This window comes from Streptopelia decaocto (genome assembly GCF_964273445.1).
Source record: "Streptopelia decaocto genome assembly, chromosome: 2".
Classification (NCBI taxonomy): Eukaryota; Metazoa; Chordata; class Aves; order Columbiformes; family Columbidae; genus Streptopelia; species Streptopelia decaocto.
Window position 1 is genome coordinate 144,443,657 of NC_138655.1, and position 18,252 is coordinate 144,461,908.

The following is an 18,252-nucleotide window of genomic DNA, read 5'->3' on the forward strand; positions in this document are numbered from 1 at the left end:
ATTAACAGTTTCAGCCTATGGTTGTATGGCCCTTTTGCATATTGCCCCTTTGCAATTCCACCTAACACCCATGCTAATGGGTTTCCCGTTTTCAGGGTGACCTCTCCTATAGGAAACAGTGGGCTTGCGGACACAGGTGAAATGTAGACTGTTTGGGTGAGAACACATAAATTCTCATCTCTCTTTTTCTGCTTCTCTTGGTTTTTCATACCAAAGCTGCTTTATAGGTTGGTTATCAGCACAGGGCAGAGGCCACGTTTTGTGCAGCCTCTTGATTCGCACAAGGAACTGGCTGAAGGGTTTTTCTCAACCGTGTTTTGTTGCAAACCTCATATAAATCTTAACCGTTTACTACACTAGGACATAAAGAGAGTCAGGGTCACCACTGCATGGTATGCATCCTTCTTCATGCACGTTTGTGTTTAAATAACAGTATCCAGTACTGCCTCGTTCTGCCTTTTTACCTACCCTTTCCCTTCTTTTTGTCATACATACAGATGCAACCCATGAAGAAACAGAGGGGAGCTGGGAGGAAGCAAGTCATTGATAGCTGTGTAAGCAATGACGTGGAGGGATGATGACACAAACTTAAATATAGCTCTGCTTTAGCAACTTACCAGCACGTCAGCCCAGCTCAGCGCAAATTCCCAGACATCTACTCCCCACTCTTCCCTGGGGCATTCTCCAGCCTGTGTTGTCACCAATTCTGTGACAAAATTGTTTTTATCCTACAGTAACATTTTTCTACCTATTTATGATTTTAATGTTTTCTCCTACCTTCCACGCAATAACCTGGTGCTATTCCTTAATTCCTGTGCAGCTCTGAACCCCACTCTTGGTGCAATTTTTCATTTTTTGCACCTTATTGCCTATTTTTTTTGTTTGTTTGTTTTCATTTGCCTTCCTGTTTCTTTCATATTTTTTTTCTCTCCAGAAGCTAAGGTCATTTTTTTTTTCCTGCTTTTGTTTTCTCCTTTATGCTGTCATCTTCCCTTTCTATTTTTGCCTTTCTTCCCATTCACTTCCCCATCGCTCTGCTGTTTGCTGCCTCTGGTAAATGGGCAGTCCCTCTCCTTTACCACTATTCACTATTTCTGCTGGTTGCCAGGGAGACAAATAGGCAGTGCAATAGGTGTCAGTTCTGCATACAATTACCTGTGTAGGGAAGAGAATGTGCAGTCAACAGGGACAGTCACCTATAGAAAACCTAAAGGGTATGTGCACTCATGAGTAGTTTTATACTGGAAGGCTTGTACACTAACAATTTCCTCTTGTTCACCTGCTTTGAGATGGCTTCTCAATTTCTTTTCTTTACTGAAGTCACCTGGGTGTCAGAACTGAAGATTAATATATCCCTTTTGAAGTCCATTTTAATGAAAAACAAAAAAAAAAGGTGTTCAAAAGGTGGTGTTTTTTTCTGAGACACTCAAGTTGCTTTCATTTATTTTAAAAAATTTATATCCTGCCCATCATCTATTCTCAAAGAGCAAAGGAGTACAATTTTATACCCGTTTACACCGATTTAAGATTTAAAGCAAGTCTCACTGGGAAGGACAAGGTATCTTGGTCCAGACATTGCAGAAACTAGAACATCTGCCTCCAGAATTTTACTCAACTGTCACAGATTCCTGCCCTTGAAAACCATATTTGTAGTTTAGAAAATATCTACATGTATACCAATATCTACAATAGTATATCCTGTATTTTAAGTAAAATAATAAGTTTTTTTTGCACAGGACAATACATAGAAATTAAATATATAAACATAGCTTGAATATATGCTGAAATGAAAAGTTTTTCTTTAGGACGAAGCAGGGTATTACCTGTTCCTTAAGCACAGAATGAAACCCTGGCAATGCACTTTTCATCACAGATGACTTTCATGAGCCATCCTTTAAAAATGCCAAAGGGAACAGTAGGTTTAATTCCATTTTTCTGGTCCATGCTCTTGGTGTCAGGATCATAGGTTTAAACCAAAACGGCGCTAGATTTGGAGGTATTTCAGACAATTTTTCACTCAAATACTATTAAAGTGTTAAACGTGAAGATGCTTGAGTAACAAACAATTTTAAATTTTCATACTACATCTGCGAGTCCATACAGCAACAGCTTTTCCAATATTTGAAAGTCTGACCCATTTTAGCATTCAATAAGTAAATGATGTTCAGCTGAAGTAACACCTGTAGAGTAGTGAGAAGTTCTACTAATAACTGACAGTATACCAGTAATACAAGCAGCCCAAACCAATTGCAAATTATCATTAAAATGTGAATAAAAGCATTATTTCATAGTAGTTAGAAAGTGGCTAGCATAGAAATTCACAGGATTAAGAACCTAACATGTCATATGTACTTGTATTTCCTGTAATACTTAGAAACCTAGCTGATTCATGCTCTAGGTCATTTTATCTTTAAAAGTAGATATAAGGCTGGTTTATGCATGATGGACTTCACAGACTAGTCATAAATAACAAGATGCTTTGCAACTTTAAGCATGGAGAAAAACACTATGCCTCCTGTTTGCTTAAAAGTGGTGGGATTAGTGTGTGTTGTTTTGGTTTTTTTTTAACTTTGCAAGAGAAAATAATGATCTCTAGTGTTCCTGCTCAGTACTAAAAGCGTCAGACTCATCTGATGAGTTGACAGAAAGCGTCAGTGTTTAGACTGAAGTGTTCGCCATCTGTCTGAGGTTGTGAGCCTGACTGCCACAAAAAAAAAGACATCGCATCAGACAGGGTAAATGAATAAATGCAACTCATAATTTTGGATAGCAACTATAATTTACAATTGTCAGGACTATTATTTACAATTCAAGAGTTTCAATTTCAATTTGCTATATAAACTTATATGCTGTTTCTATAGTAACTTCTCCAGACACTCCTTCAAGCCTCGCTGACTTTTAGTTATTTACACATTTCTAGTATGTAGCCTTAGGCTTGGAATTTGATCTCTTTGGGTTTACTCTTCATTTTTTTAGTGGTAATAATACTGTAAATGGTGATCCACCTAACTTGGTTACTTTTTCAAAATGCCATGTGATCTTGCAATAGAACTCAGCCCAGAAAGGAGAAAGCTAATAACTCGGCCAAACTAACTTATTTTCACTCCTAACAAGTTATTAGCCATTCTGTTTCCTGAAAATAACCTAATTTCTCTAAGGTGTACAGTCATGTCCATTATAACTTTGGTTCATTAAAAACCAGGCAATCTAGACTTTGTATTTTTAGACTTCCAAGTGTTTACAGACTGTGCACAATTCCTGTTCCTTTTTTAAATACCTAAGTATACAGACTGTGTAACTATAACCTCAGTTTCTCACAGCCCAAAAGGACAGGCCACTGCACCTTCAGATAGATGGAGAGAGGAAGAATGGAAAGAACTGGGTGAGTTCGTGGACTACACATCTCCACGATCTCCTGCCACTGCTAAAGTAATGTTCTACTTTTCAGTGGCAGTCTGCATGTCTCTTTCTAACCTTTTGGTGACTTCACAAAAAGCCAAGGTACTTGGAGTTAGATTTTGGAGGTGCTAACGGGAAAACTGCTCTGCTGACCACACAAACTCCCAGATGCCTCATCGCTAACTTTGTAGTTCAAAAAGGTGGAAGGAGAATTACAGCTATTTTGCAAGTGCCAGCGATGAAGAGTATTTTGGTGAATGAAGAACATATCCAGCCTCTCACACTTCTGACTTGACATGGTCTTCTCCCCAGCACTCTTTGTTTAAAGATAGCTGTCCTCTTATATTTATTGTTAAGCAGTTCAAACAGTCTTGGAAAACGTTTGATAAGGGTTGTTCGGTCCCTAAGCAAGGACAGAGGTACTTCCAAGGTCTAGAATGATTCTATCAGCTTGGAGCTGTTAGCCTTAATAAGGAAACAGGTGAGTAAATATTATGGTCTAAATGGTCATCATTCAAAAACTCTTTCCCATGTTGAAACACCTGGGAAGAATCCTGGAATGAATTTGCAGAGGGAAAAAAATAGCCTGAGAAAAAGCGAGGAAAGAGATGATCTGTCATAAATGGCATGAATTTCACTCATAGTCATGTCAGAAATAACTGGAAAATAATCACTGCATTCTTGGGCACGTGAAAGAAGGTGCAAGATACCAAAGGTTCACAAGTTACCATCCATAGTGGACAGACAATCTAACGTCAGGTCTTTTGAGGGTACTAGATCTCTAACAAGGGAGAAAGAGTCTTCAAAAATTCACATGAATGACCTCCCCAGTCTTCAGTCACCTGAGAAACGTTATTTCTCCCAGGCTGATGCCTGCACTGTGTAACTGGGTCTGAACAGGTCTGCACGCTCCCTTCCTTGCATGGCTGAACCTTTCAACCACAGTGCTGCTCCAAGAGCAGCATGGCACAGGGTAGGAGGTAAGGGCACAGGGTATGAGGTAAGGGCACGGGGTATGAGGTAAGGGCACAGGGTAGGAGGTAAGGGCATGGGGTAGGAGGTAAGGGCACGGGGTAGGAGGTAAGGGCACGGGGTAGGAGGTAAGGGCACAGGGTAGGAGGTAAGGGCACAGGGTATGAGGTAAGGGCATGGGGTATGAGGTAAGGGCACGGGGTAGGAGGTAAGGGCACGGGGTAGGAGGTAAGAGCACGGGGTAGGAGGTAAGAGCACGGGGTAGGAGGTAAGCGCATGCCACAAACTCCCAAATGAGTCCCAGGCACAATCACCCCCGGGCTGCGAAGGAAACTTAACTGGGCCAGGAATTTTCACATATGTAGTGAGTGCTGCTGGTGACTAGTGGACTGAAACTGGAAAAAAGCTAACAGGCAGAGCATCCCCCCAAAATCCCTTATTTATGGTACTTTTGTGTGTAATTACAATTAACTTCTTTAACTGTAGAAACAATTACAAATAAGGAAGATACTAGGCAGTAAGATAAGCATGTAAATCAATATAGGGAACTTGACATTTACTCTACTGGCAGAAGAGAGCGTGCCAAAGTAAAAATGAACTCACAATAACTTGTTTTACTGGCAAAGATTTCCACACGAGTACTAGTGCAGCATCTGAAAAGCCTTGTACTACTGCAAGTAAGCCATCCAACAGAACCACAAAGTCACATCCATACTAGTGAATTAGATGGGTCTTGGACTGTCCTCTGGGATGAGTTCTGTTTGGAATGGAATAACTCACATCCAAATTATTAAGCTGTGCTCTAAACCGTGATGCTCATATTCACAGCCCTAAGTAGGAATAGTAACTGGCTTGAGTTAATACCTTGAAACTTGTCCAGAATTGTTTGGGAGACAGCTAGCTGGCCCAAAGCAAAACCATGGTAGGGACCATTAATGAGCTCAAGTGTTGATGGCTGTTACCAAGCATTGCACTGTTTTCTAGTAGGAATGTAGTCTAAGGCCAATCTGTGTGGGATGACCTGGTCAAGAGCATTATAATAAACCACCCCACCAGGACAGTGGATTCTCTAGACTTTGCCCAGCAGGCTAAGATTAGCTTCACTTTCCTGAAAAACACCTACAGGAATGGGAGGACAAGCTGCTGTACTCAATGATTCCAAGCATTCAATTTCCAGTAGCAACACAGAGAACACAGTATCAGCTGTCAGCAGAGTTAATGAGATTTAGTTTAGATTTTCTTGAATTAATTTGAACAATTTTGTTCCTTTAACAGCACATTACTAAAGATACTGAAATTAATTTATTTCATTAAAATGTCCAATTGTTAAACTGTCTCTGTACTTGAGTTACTCAGCATTTACTACACTTTGTAAAGTGCTTTCAAGTTCTGGGACAAAAAGAAATACAATCAATGTCTTTATGAATTTTTTGGAGGCACCAGTGAAAACTTTCAGACTCTAGTTATTTAAGATAGTGAAACAATAATGCATAAGATGTTACTAATACCAAGTAAGTGCATTCTTCCATTCTTACATGGATGTTTTTCCAGTATAAAGCGAAATCAGATCCCTGGAACACATAACTTTCACATAACTACTCCCTGTAACCTAGCCTATTATGAACCCACATGTTCAAAAGCATTAATGAAAAAAGATTCCAAATATTAAGTTCATTCACGTTAGCACTGTCTTCATTGACATTCTTGAAAGGACATGCCTATTTGTAAAGCAATATGAATTTTCAGCTGGATTAAGTGTCAAAATCTGGATCACTAATAATGCCAAACTTCTAATGCCAAACATGAAACGGACTAAAATTTTAGTTCTGTTGCACTGCTTCACAGATCAAAATCCTTTCAGATCAAAGTTTCAATTTTAAGTTTGAAAACTCTGATAAATAACAACACCCGCATTACAATTAGATAACAGTTTAAAATTTATCTTTCTTAAAATTGTAATTAAAAGATGGTCTTCTGAACATTTCTGATAGTGATAATATTTATCTAAATTAAAACAAACACACACTGGTCTTACATTTTATTTAAACAGAAGAACAACATGCAGACACAGAAGAGAGTTCATATCTAACTCACTAAAGGCTTCCCAAGCTAGTCTGGACTTGGAGGGAAATTGGAGATCTCCCTTCAACATGGGAACAGCAGAGATGGAGACAGAGAAGCAGCAACACAAAGATGGCTGGCAACACCCTCAGTTCCAAGCACCCCGAAATCATGCTCCCTTCCACCTCAAAAGATATCTTTAAAACTGGTTTATTAAAGTAGTGGTATTAAATATAAAAAAAGAAGTGAAGACCAACTGCATTACATTCACCTAGTGTTGCTTTCAAACTAGAACTTGAGATTTCTATTATATATTGGTTGAAACTATCAGAAAATTACTAAACATCGTGAGACAAAAAAATAAACCACTGAAAACACCACCACCACCACCAAAACCTCCCAACCCTGAATATCCTGAAGTTTCTACCCGAACGCTCAACCCACAAAAGCGAGCAGGCAGATGGAAAGAAGCGTAAAATCCCCCTCCATTTGCATATCATGTTTTAGATGATTTTTAGAGGCTTTTTTGATTTCTGCAGCTTTAGAGCTTATTCACAGAGATCTGAGGCTAAGAAAATTAGCACTGATTTTATTAAGGCTTCGCATATTTCCCAGGTTCTGCGTCCCCCTGTGCCATCCACACACACTGAACACGGGCACAGCATGACAGCTGTCAATGCTGATTTGACGGATCTCTACTGTTCACTTTTGACTTTAATGCTCTTTATAGAAATTTGTGTTGGCAAAACCCATTTCTTTATTAGCAGGAATTTAACATTAATTATACCAATTTTTGCATTTCTCATACAATACAACTTTTATTGTTAGGAATCTGTTGTTAGTGAAACAGCGAACATTCAGCGGTCAGAGCAGGAAGCAAGAGGTGACCTGCACGACTCACACACGTGCACACAGCTGTCTCCAAATCAAGTGGCTTCAAGCCTGGGACCAGCTGAAAGAAAGAGCATCTCTCTAGTATTGCAAAGGAGCCTATGGCCTCCAAATTACTATCTCTGTATCATATAGACATATTTTACCTAAAGCTAGCTTAGATATTTAAAAGAATGCAGCCTTGTGAATTGCAGACGTACAATAAATTGCTCATATAAAAGGGAAAAAGTCTGAAGTGACTCTTTTTCCCTGATTATTCATTTGAAACTTTTAACATTCTTAAAAGGATTTGCATGATAATATTTAAGAAGAGATCCCACACCCTGCTAATAATTAGTACATTACCTGATGATATTTCTTCAGTATGTTGTGCATTTCTGCTACATCTTCACTTGTTATAGTTTTGATGATATATCTTTTGTCGTAAGATGTATGAAAGCGGGCACCACTGCGTGCTTGGGAATCATTGGCAAGGGGTGCACTTCTTGTCAATGAATTCTGTCAATTGATTTAAAACAAAAAAAGCACCAAGTCAGACAAAAATACACAAAGGTTAATTAGAACCAGCATAAACCACTGACATTGATTTTTTAATCGTTTTCAATATATCTGAACTGAGCTGAATTCTGCAAAGGATATAATCACAGACAGCATCACCTTGACAAATCGTTCAAAAATATTCTGAGAATAAAAGAATGTTTGGGGAAAGGTATTGACCATCGGTGGTTCAAAAGTCATTCTCAATGCTGAATGATAATTTATTGCACTTTGACACACATATAGTATCAGCTTTTATCAAGAAAATATACAGTCATTAAAAATCCAAAAGGAACACTGTATTACACCACAATAACTATAAAAAGGGGGTTTATTCATAGTAACAGTATTCCTTTAAAACTGAGCAGGATTTTATCTTGAGCCAGTGTGATCTGGTTCATAAACAGGATCACAGAGCTAGATTTCTGAGTGGTAGTACCAGAGCTATTCCAAAGATTTCATATCATTAAGCAAGTACTATTATTGTACCTTCTTTTGTAAAATAGATGCACCTTCCTGAAGACTTAGGATGGGAAGGTTAGTTAATGACTGTGTAGTAGTTAGAAGGAAAACGGCTAGAGATTAGTGACCATTTTTAGACTGAAGCTTGAGACTACTTGTACTTCAACAGTAGCAAAAAAACCCTTTTTTTTTCCAGAAAATAAGGAGTATTCAGATTAGATTTCTTTATGTTTTAAAACAGTAAAACTAAACTAGACAAAGTATAACAACTTGCTTTTGGCTGGAAACATCTTTCTTTACTAGGAACAGTTTATGCCAACTTTTACAAACTCAACCACACCATTATTTTTTTTTAATAGGTAGTAACAGGAGTAGCACAGCCATGAGAAAACACAACATGTTCCTACACCCCATGTGTACTTCCATAAAAATGGACCATACCCTGAAAAGGTTAAGCAAGTTAATTACAGACTGGTGGAACACTTCTCTGTTTATGAAATAACCTTGCAGTACTCGTTTGCGATATCCCTACTGGCAGCAGCAAACCCCAGCTCCTGCTATTGCTCCTCATTGGATCATACTGCACAAACAGCTGTTGCTAAATTGAAATCCCTCTTCCTTGCTCACATAGCGTAACATTCTCCCTGCTAGAAGAAAAGCCATTTTCACAGGAAGTTTTAATAAAATTTTGTATATAAATGTAAACATTGCGGATTCCTAAATAGCAAAAGTTCAGCTCCAGCAGCTACAGAATATTATGTTTTTGTTTGGTTTGATAAGGCACTGTGAACTAAGTCACAAAACAGATCTACACTGGAAGAACAATGATGCTTTCAGAAAGTAATTGCAAATAGACTCATTCTACCACAACCAGGTACCAAAACCATAACATTTTATTTTTATAGGAGCTATGTCTTATTTGGAAGTTTTACCATTGATAAATCTGTTCACAAGCCCTATGGGCTTCAGCAGCAGCTGGACATGCAGATTCAACCCCAGTGACAGAAGGTCAGTAATTATTATCAAGTAATAACCTCAACCAAGAGATAAGGACAACTATAGCCCCAATTTAAATAGACACCTAAACACATACGATTTTATCTCCATATTTTGGAGATGCATTGACTTCAACAAGCCTTCAGCATAGTTAAATCTTATCCCAAATGTGGGATGCTTTCTGAAATCAGTTTAATATGAAAAAACATTTTCCCACAAGGTTACTTTGTTCAACTGAAATACTCAGAAGTAGAAGGAATGACAGTAAATCACCTAAAAGCACACAGGTCTACAAGGTCTTATTAAAATGAAAATCTTAATCATGACATATAGGCGAAATAAATCTTTGCGTGCTTCTCCTTGTATATTTCTAGGCTTGTGCAATGAACTAGAATAATTACTAATGTCTATGATGAAGAGTGATGTCCTTCTCCATTATCCTCTCTATTCACTAAAAAAAGAAAGGACGTGGGTGCTTCCCTAGTGTTTATAAATAAACAATTTTTCTAGACTGATCATAACAGAGCTTTAGGGACAACCACTGCAGACTCTGTTCTCTCTCTGCACTGGCTTTGGACAGCCAGTTTTAACAGATGCAAGTCCTGATATGCCATCATTTTGCATGGTATTGAAGACACTAAAAAAAGGAATTTTAGTATTATTGCAATTTTCTTTAACCATTTTCAGATGTTTCCTATTCAAATTAATTTCCTACCACTCCACCATGGAAATGCTGAAGTCTGTTCAAGAGAACAGGTATCATCAATGGATCAAATTTTCTTAATGCTACACTTGATATCAGTACTCCATTAATTTTTGAACTGAACCATAAACAGAGTTAGAAACTATCCTATGTAGAAAACCCCTCTATTCTAGAGTCAGGATGTGCATTTAATAATTGAAGATGAATAGCTGAGAATAGAAGTTTAAAAAAATTGTCCAAATTCAGTTACCTTCATCACAACCTAGAAAATACGATGTAAAATAATAATGATTTTTAATTTTGAAAAAAGCCAAAGCATAGGTAATCATTTCTGTATGTAGTGAATTAAACTACTGCTAAGTTTTAGACTATAATTCAGTTAGCAATAATGAAGGCTACTGGGTAATTATATGTTATTGTTCCCAGCAGAAAAAGGTGCTTTATTCTGAAATTAACAATTGCAATAAAGCAGTAACCACAGTTTTCTGAATGTATTTTTCCCAGAGAACCCTAGTCTTTAAACTGTAAGCCATGTGATAGAAACTTGAAAGCAATGAACAGTATTTGGGGGAAGACTTAAATTGTTTTGCTGTAAAAAGTTGCAAAAAAGTGTACCTGCCAGTCTGCCATGGACATCTGAAGGAGGAGGGAAGAAGGGAAGATGATAAGGAGGATCTGAACTAGTATTGTTCTCCAAATTGTCAAATACTCTTGGGCAACATTTTAACATTCTTCACCAAAAGACTTGTCAGATTTGAGCGAAATTTAGAGCTGGGAGTACTCGGTATGAACAAAATACCATACTAGCACACGGGAGATGATGTTTCTCTGAACTTTTCAGTCGCTGAAGCTCACTTACTAATTCTGTGGCCAGAAAGGAGACAAAAATAATGACTCTTGACTTGAAACTTTACAAATGCTATTCCTTCAACCGTGTGTTCTTTTAAAATCTGTCTTCTTTTGTCTTCATAAGCACTATTTGCACAGGAGAGCTCTTCTAAGTGTTAAGCCTTAAAATAAAATTCTTCTTGCTTTCCAGAAACCTCCTTTCATCCCTTCATTAACAAGGAATATCTCGTATACAGGTATATTTATGTAGCAACTCATCAAAATAAACATTTCACAGAATCACAGAATGTTAGGGATTGGAAAGGACCTCGAAAGATCATCTAGTCCAATTCCCCTGCCGGAGTAGGAACACCTAGATGAGGTTACACGGGAGTGTGTCCAGGTGGGTTTTGAATATCTCCAGAGAAGGAGACTCCACAACCCCCCTGGGCAGCCTGTTCCAGTGCTCTGTCACCCTTACTGAGAAGAAGTTTCTTCTCAAATTTAAGTGGAACCTCCTGTGTTCCAGTTTGTAATCATTGTCCCTTGTCCTATCATTGGTTGTCACTGAGAAGAGCCTGGCTCCATTTTCCTGACACTCACCCTTCACATATTTATAAACATTAATAAGGTCACGCATCAGTCTCCTCTTCTCCAAGCTAAAGAGACCCAGCTCCCTCAGCCTTTCCTCATACGGGAGATGCTCCCCTTCCCATAATCATCTTTGTTGCCCTGCGCTGGACTCTCTCCAGCAGTTCCCTGTCCTTCTTGAACTGAGGGGCCCAGAACTGGACACAATATTCCAGATGTGGTCTCACCAGGGCGGAGTAGAGGGGAAGGAGAACCTCTCTCGACCTACTAACCACCCCACTTCTAATACACCCCAGGATGCCATTGGCCTTCTTGGCCACAAGGGCACAGTGCTGGCTCATGGTCATCCTGCTGTCCACCAGGACCCCCAGGTCCCTTTCCCCTCCACTGCTCTCTAACAGTTTGTTCCCCAAGTTATGCTGGAGCCTGGGGTTGTTCCCCAGGAAATTTATAGAAACTAGTCAAATCCAAATAGAAACTAATAAATTTAGTCACATGTCCTGGTTTTCGCTTGGGAACCCAGGACGGCAATGAGAGCTGTAGTGAACGAATTCCTTGTTTTGCTTTTATTGTGTGCGTGGCTTTTGCTTTATTTATTAAACTATCTTTATATCATCCCATGACTTTACTCACATTTACTATTCTGATTCTCTCCCCCATCCCACCTGGGGAGAAGTGAGTGGCTGCAAGGTGCTTAGTTGCTGGCTGGCGTCAAACCACAACATTCCTTTTTGATGCCCAGCATGGGGCTCTAAGGCTTTGAGATGATGGCAGATTTGATTGGAATGTGCTAGATTGAATTGATAGCTGTTATTGCTGTTTAGCTATTGATTGGCAGGCTTCTGTGCCTGCCCTGGGGCTTCCTTGCCTTACTGTAAATTAGATCCTTGTCTATGGCTGCTTTTCGCTTTCCCTGCTTGCTGTGCTGCTGATCACCTTAGCCTGCTGTGCCTGGGAATGTTCTGGCAACAGCAGTGGTGGTGTGCCAGGGCTGGCAAATGGCCTGGGCACTGCTGCTGTTTGGGACAGGCTGGAACTCCAATGTGAACTCAAGTTGAAACAACTCTGCAGGTCAGTGAAGGTCAGTGAAGGAGGGAAGAAGGTGCTTCAGGTGCCAGAGCAGAGATTTCCCTGCAGCCTGTGGTGCAGCCCACGGTGAGGCCAGATGTGGAGCAGAGATCCACCTGCAGCCTGGGGAGGACCCCACAGCAGCACAGGTGGATGTGCCTGAAGGAGGTTATGATCTGGTGGGAAGCCCATGCTGGAGCAGGCTTGCTGGCAGGACTTGTCAGCCCATGGAAGGAACCCACTCTGGAGCAGTTAATGAAGAACTGCAGCGCATGGGAAGGACCCATATTGAAGAAGTTCATGGAGGACTGTCTCCCATGGGAAAGACCCCACACTGGAGCAGGGGAAGAGTGTGAGGAATCCTCCCTTTGAGGAGGAAGGAACAGCAGGGATGTGTGATGAAGTGACTGCAACCCCCATTCTCCATCCACCTGTGTCACTCAGGGTTGGGGGGAGGAGGTAGAGAAAATCAGGAGTAAAGTTAAACCCAGGATTTGAGTTACACTTTGTGGGAATTACTATAGCAGGAACGCCTTGTTGCTAGCCCCGCTAGGAGCAAGGGGAAGAGTTAATTACTATGTTAAACCCTATAACCCAGCCTAAAGGGACATGAGGAGGAGACTGTAATGTAAAACCTCTAAATTGTTGTAACCTATGATCTGAGTTGCATGTTACAGGAATCACTATAGCAGGAACCACCTGAACAAATGGAGGACAAGCCTCTACAAGAAGCAGTGCGAGTGCAGCAGTGACCCGACCTGAGCTGGCTCTGGTGCCCAATCACTCCACTCAAAACACCACCTCTCCTGTCCTGAGTGACTGCGTTAACAGATGGAGCCTACAGTCAATTACTAAAATGAACTCAGTGGACATTCTGCGGACATTTATGGACGTTTTGCAGACATCTCACAGTGGCTGTCCACAGACCAAGGTCATACTTGTGCATTATGTCAAAGGATGGGAAGGGTGGTGGTGGGTAATGAAAATGTACTGGATACTGTGAGATCTCAGCAGGAAGTAAATAGTACAGAATACGGAGTGAATACTGTTTTGGTTTCAGCTGGAATAGAGTTAATTTTCTTCCTAGTAGCTGGTACAGTGCTGTGTTTTGGATTTAGCACGAGAATGTTGATAACACACTGATGTTTCAGTTGTTGCTAAGAAGTCAAGGACTTTTCAGCTTCTCATAGTGACCTGCCAACGAGAAGGTGGGGAGTGGACAAAAGGTTGGGAGGGGACACAGCTGGGACAGCTGACCCCAACTGACCAAAGGGAATATTCTGCACCATATGATGCCATGCTCAGTATATAAAGTTGGGGGAAGAAGAAGGAAGGAGGGGATGTATGGAGTGATGGTGTTTGTCTTCCCAAGTCATGGTTACATGTGATGGAGCCCGGCTGTCCTGGATATGGCTGAACCACTGCCGGCCAAGGGGAAGGAGTGAATGAACTCCTTGTTTTGCTTTGCTTGCGTGCACAGCTTTTGCTTTACCTATTAAACGGTATTTACCCCAACCCACGAGTTTTCTCATTTTTACTTTTTTGATTCTCATCCCCATCCCACTGGGGTGGGGGTGAGTGAGGGATGAGCGAGTGGCTGCGTGGTACAGAGCTGCCAGCTGGGGTTAAACTATGACATCGTATTTCAAATCAACTGGAAGAGATCTTGTAAAGTCACTGACTTTTTACTGATTCTTGTTTTTTTCCAGCAATAGCTTTTTTCCTAGTGGGAATGAATTCTGCCTGATTGCTAATGATAACAATAAGGTAATTAGCAAATACAACTATTGTACTGAAAATGTTGCTAACGAGGGTATATAATACATCTGTACATAATAATTTAGCACACACTTTACTGTTTCTTAATGCTTTAATGGGTTAGAAATGGTGATACATTTATTTTTTAGTAGATGGCTATTTTATTATTAGTTATCTATAACAAGTTTAATTAAGAATGCATACAGCTATCATTTTACCACATGCATATTTAGTTGTTACAATAAACTAACCAACTTTATGCTAAGCAGCACCTTTACATACATGCACATGTAACCCAAATGCCCTATCACACTCTGACTCTAGTAGTAAGATTTTAAGATCAGATGTTTAAACATTAAACATGTTTAAGATAAAAACAACCTCTAAGTAAACAACCTCTTTGACACATTATTTTTACTACCTCTCCATTCCTGTGATAATTTTCTCAATATAATGTTCTCTTCAGATACAGAAAGTAGTTCCTTTGAACTTTGAAAGAAGATGGAACATGTAGGATATTGTTAATATTATTATTTGCTGCGCTTTATTTTGAGAATTGCATAGGTTTAATAAATACAGTTTAAAACGCTGAAAAAATCTCATTACATAATATTTTGCTGATTACTAGTGATTGCATTACCAATTTCTTGTGCTGACAAATGCACGGCTGAGTTTTGTCTGTGGACAGTTTATTTTTGATGGTTAACTCTCATTTCTGTGAACGGAGAGAAGTTCAGATTCCTTCTAAAGTAAAGCTTCTAGGTACAATGCAAAGTATCGTATCTCTCAGCTATAGTAGTTACATTTATTTATAGTTAGAAATCAGTCTTCAATAAAATACATATGCTGTTGCCTGATCATGACAATGACTCTTGAAATAAAAAGATAGGAATTGGCCCGCACTGCTAAGTCATCATTAGCAAGTAAGATCAAGGAACAGCTTCACTGAAAGGATCAAACTAGAAGAGTTTAGGGGCTTCAAAGGGGAAACAATATGGCTATTTTAAAATACTTTAAAAACACCAAGATCCTTCCCTTTTGATGTAGGTAAAGCTAACTTACCTGTTTGACCTAACACTGTTAAGTATAAATCAAAGCATTTTGTGCCCCACTCAACTCTGCCAAATACTAACAAATTAATAGCACATGTATTAGAAGTGAGGAGGTTCTCTGTTGGAAAATATTTCTCCTAAGTTAACACATAAAATGGCCAAGAAGGTCCTGCACTTTAGCATCTTTAAAGCACAGCCACTAGTACACCTATAAATGGCAAGAAATCTCAGACAAAAATACTAATAACACTATGTGTGATGTCCAACATGCACTTTACACCACAAATAGTGTGGAAAGTTTGTGGGGTTTTTGCTTTTAAAATTAGATGTTAGATATACCTAGATAAGTAAAAAAAGTTTAACTTATTCTGGAGTTACCTAACCCAAGTTTTAAACCCAATCATCTATAACTTAATGGAGACAATGAGGAGCAGCATGTAGTAGTGTTATTTGAATTGCACTGCTCTGTAGTTCAGACTGCTATCGAACGCACTGTATAGACTTGTCTCTTACTGTTAAATGAAGTTTTGTGAAGCAGTACATGGTAAAACACTCCTGTGATTCAGATGGCTTTTGCCAGAACACGCATATAAGTTTCAGTGATGATTTGTACAAAAAGTGAGTAAACTAAGGTGTACTATAGACTTCTGTGCACAAATGCCTTGGAAGAAAAGCTGATTGAACCTGCCTAAAGACAGCAGCGCAGGGCTCGCCTGTGCCTTCTTGTTCAGCAGTAAACTCAGCTAAGGGAGACCCATTGCAGCTGCAATATCTCCTTGTTAGGTGAGACTTCTGTAGGGAACTGGGAAGGAAATAAAGAATGAAACTCAAGCATCTCCCTTTTCCAAAAGGAAAATATAAGTGGGGTTGAGGGACGGGGAGAGACAGAGACAGATAGATCACAGCAAATACCAGATTGAATTCCCTCTGGCTCTGCTTCTTAATTAGGGGAAGACTAAGTGGAATATGAACAGATGGGAAACGAGCCACTCCTCACTTAGCACAGATCTATGAGCCACAAAGCCAGAACAGGGAGGATGGATATACTTCAGATAGACAAAAAACCACCCAACTCTTATCCTCCAAAAGAGACATGTTTGATCTAACAAGTCTTTTACCATCACTTACTGCTACTACATACCACTTCCACACTGTGTCGGGAACCAATAAAGCACGTATCTAACTGCCAAATGTTGAAGTATTAGTCATACTAAGTTAATAAACATCACCTGCTTATACTATAGCATTAGTGAGCACAAACCCAAAAGAAAAGAGGGTCACACTGCCCTGTCCCCTTCAGATTTTCCCAGCCTTCTCCAGCCCTGCCATGGTGTGCCTCTGCCCGCTGGCACAATTAAAACATCTGTCAGCCACACATACCCTGTTCCACTTAACAGCTTCGCTTAGCAACTCCCTGCAAGTCTCCTGCTCCGAGTGTGCGTGTTCTGCCAATTCCCCATTCGCTTCTCATTTGTGAAGTTTTAATCTTGTGCCTGCTGTTTTTTTGGTCTCAGGAGAAAGAAAAGGTTTTGTACTTTTAAAGTGTGAATACTTTTATGAGGTCATTTAAAGACTACGCTAAATTACTTGTGTAATTACTTATATAACTGAAGACACATTTTACATGCCAAGCTCAGAGACACCTCTACTAGATAAATTTCTCTTTCACATACATCCCCCTCTCTCCCCAATACTCTCCCTCTGAGAAGTCACTGGCTGGAAGTCTCACTGACCTTACATAAATCAATATAAAATATATCACATATATTGCACTGAGTAGCAGGCAACCAGAAATACTCATCTGGTCTTCAGTGCTGCGAGGCTACAAATAACAAAGAATTTTTGTCTCATAACACAGAATTAGTTTCTGATAAAATAATAAAAATACAGCTTTAAATGTAAATGGCTAAATGTTACACCAGTTACTAGTATTTCATTTCCCAAAGAGTTCTTGATACAAAAAGAAATCAGTACACCTAAATTAAACACTGTCATTTCACCCAAGAACAGCAAATTACCTCTTCCCTCAGCATCTCTTTCCCAAACTCTCAGCAATCTGTACAGAGTTTTATTCCCTCAGTAAATATATATTAGGTAAGGAAAAAGTTTTTTTCAACAGATGCTCTTAGGACCTGATTCACAATTCTTTGAAGTTTACAAGAGCTTTTCTGAAGCCCTCAACAGAATTTCATAAACCAGAATCCAACACAACCACTACCCATCAGAAGCCATTTCATTTCACCCAGCCATTCCTAAACTGAACTCCAATCTCTGCTCTTAGTCAAGGTACAACTACTAGAAAGGCAATCTTGATTTTTCCAACTTCAAAAGACCAAGATTCGCTACTGTAGTTTTTCTAGTATTTAATCATTTGTGTTGCTGAAAATGTGAGTCTAATTTTGAATTTGAATTATTTCCTTTTCTGGTCATTCCTATTTATTCTTTCCTAAAGTACCTAGTAGTGTTTTTCTGCAAGTATACTCACATAGTACTTACTTCTCAATTCTAATTTTTGCAAGTGCAGCAGGTCAAACTCCGTCACTTGCACCACAAGGCATTCTCTAGATCCTTAAATTCTTTTGACACCATTTGTCCGTATTTTTTCTGTATTTTCAACATCGTTTTTTTGAGATGACTAGCACCACAACTATATATACCATTATCTTCAGGTATAAAATAAACAGATGTTGAAAAAACATTACAGCTCTTTCTGGTCTTATTTTATACCTCCCAATTTATCCACCCAAGGGTGCAGTTAATTCTTTCTAGTTAGGAGCTCACTATAGTGCTAAATTCTTGTCCTCTTTGACCTCTTTTTCCTTCTCAGATCTGCTACCACCCTGAATAAAGCCTTCACCTCTGCAGTTCTGCACTCCTTTGTATCCATGTAACTATTCATTTAACCATATTAAAAGACATCTCATTTGAACAGGC

General features: G+C 39.4%; 1 protein-coding gene across 3 annotated transcripts in view; it reads right to left on the bottom strand.

The window, feature by feature from the left end:
- The window catches only part of PIP4K2A (phosphatidylinositol-5-phosphate 4-kinase type 2 alpha), a 120,708-nt gene that overhangs the window by 26,050 nt on the left and 76,406 nt on the right, over window positions 1–18,252 (bottom strand). For all 3 annotated transcript variants that reach the window (XM_082044363.1, XM_082044362.1, XM_082044364.1), the window contains one exon: window positions 7,669–7,821. In XM_082044363.1, coding sequence (XP_081900489.1) covers window positions 7,669–7,821 — 153 coding nt within the window. The remainder of the gene's footprint in view (window positions 1–7,668; window positions 7,822–18,252) is intronic.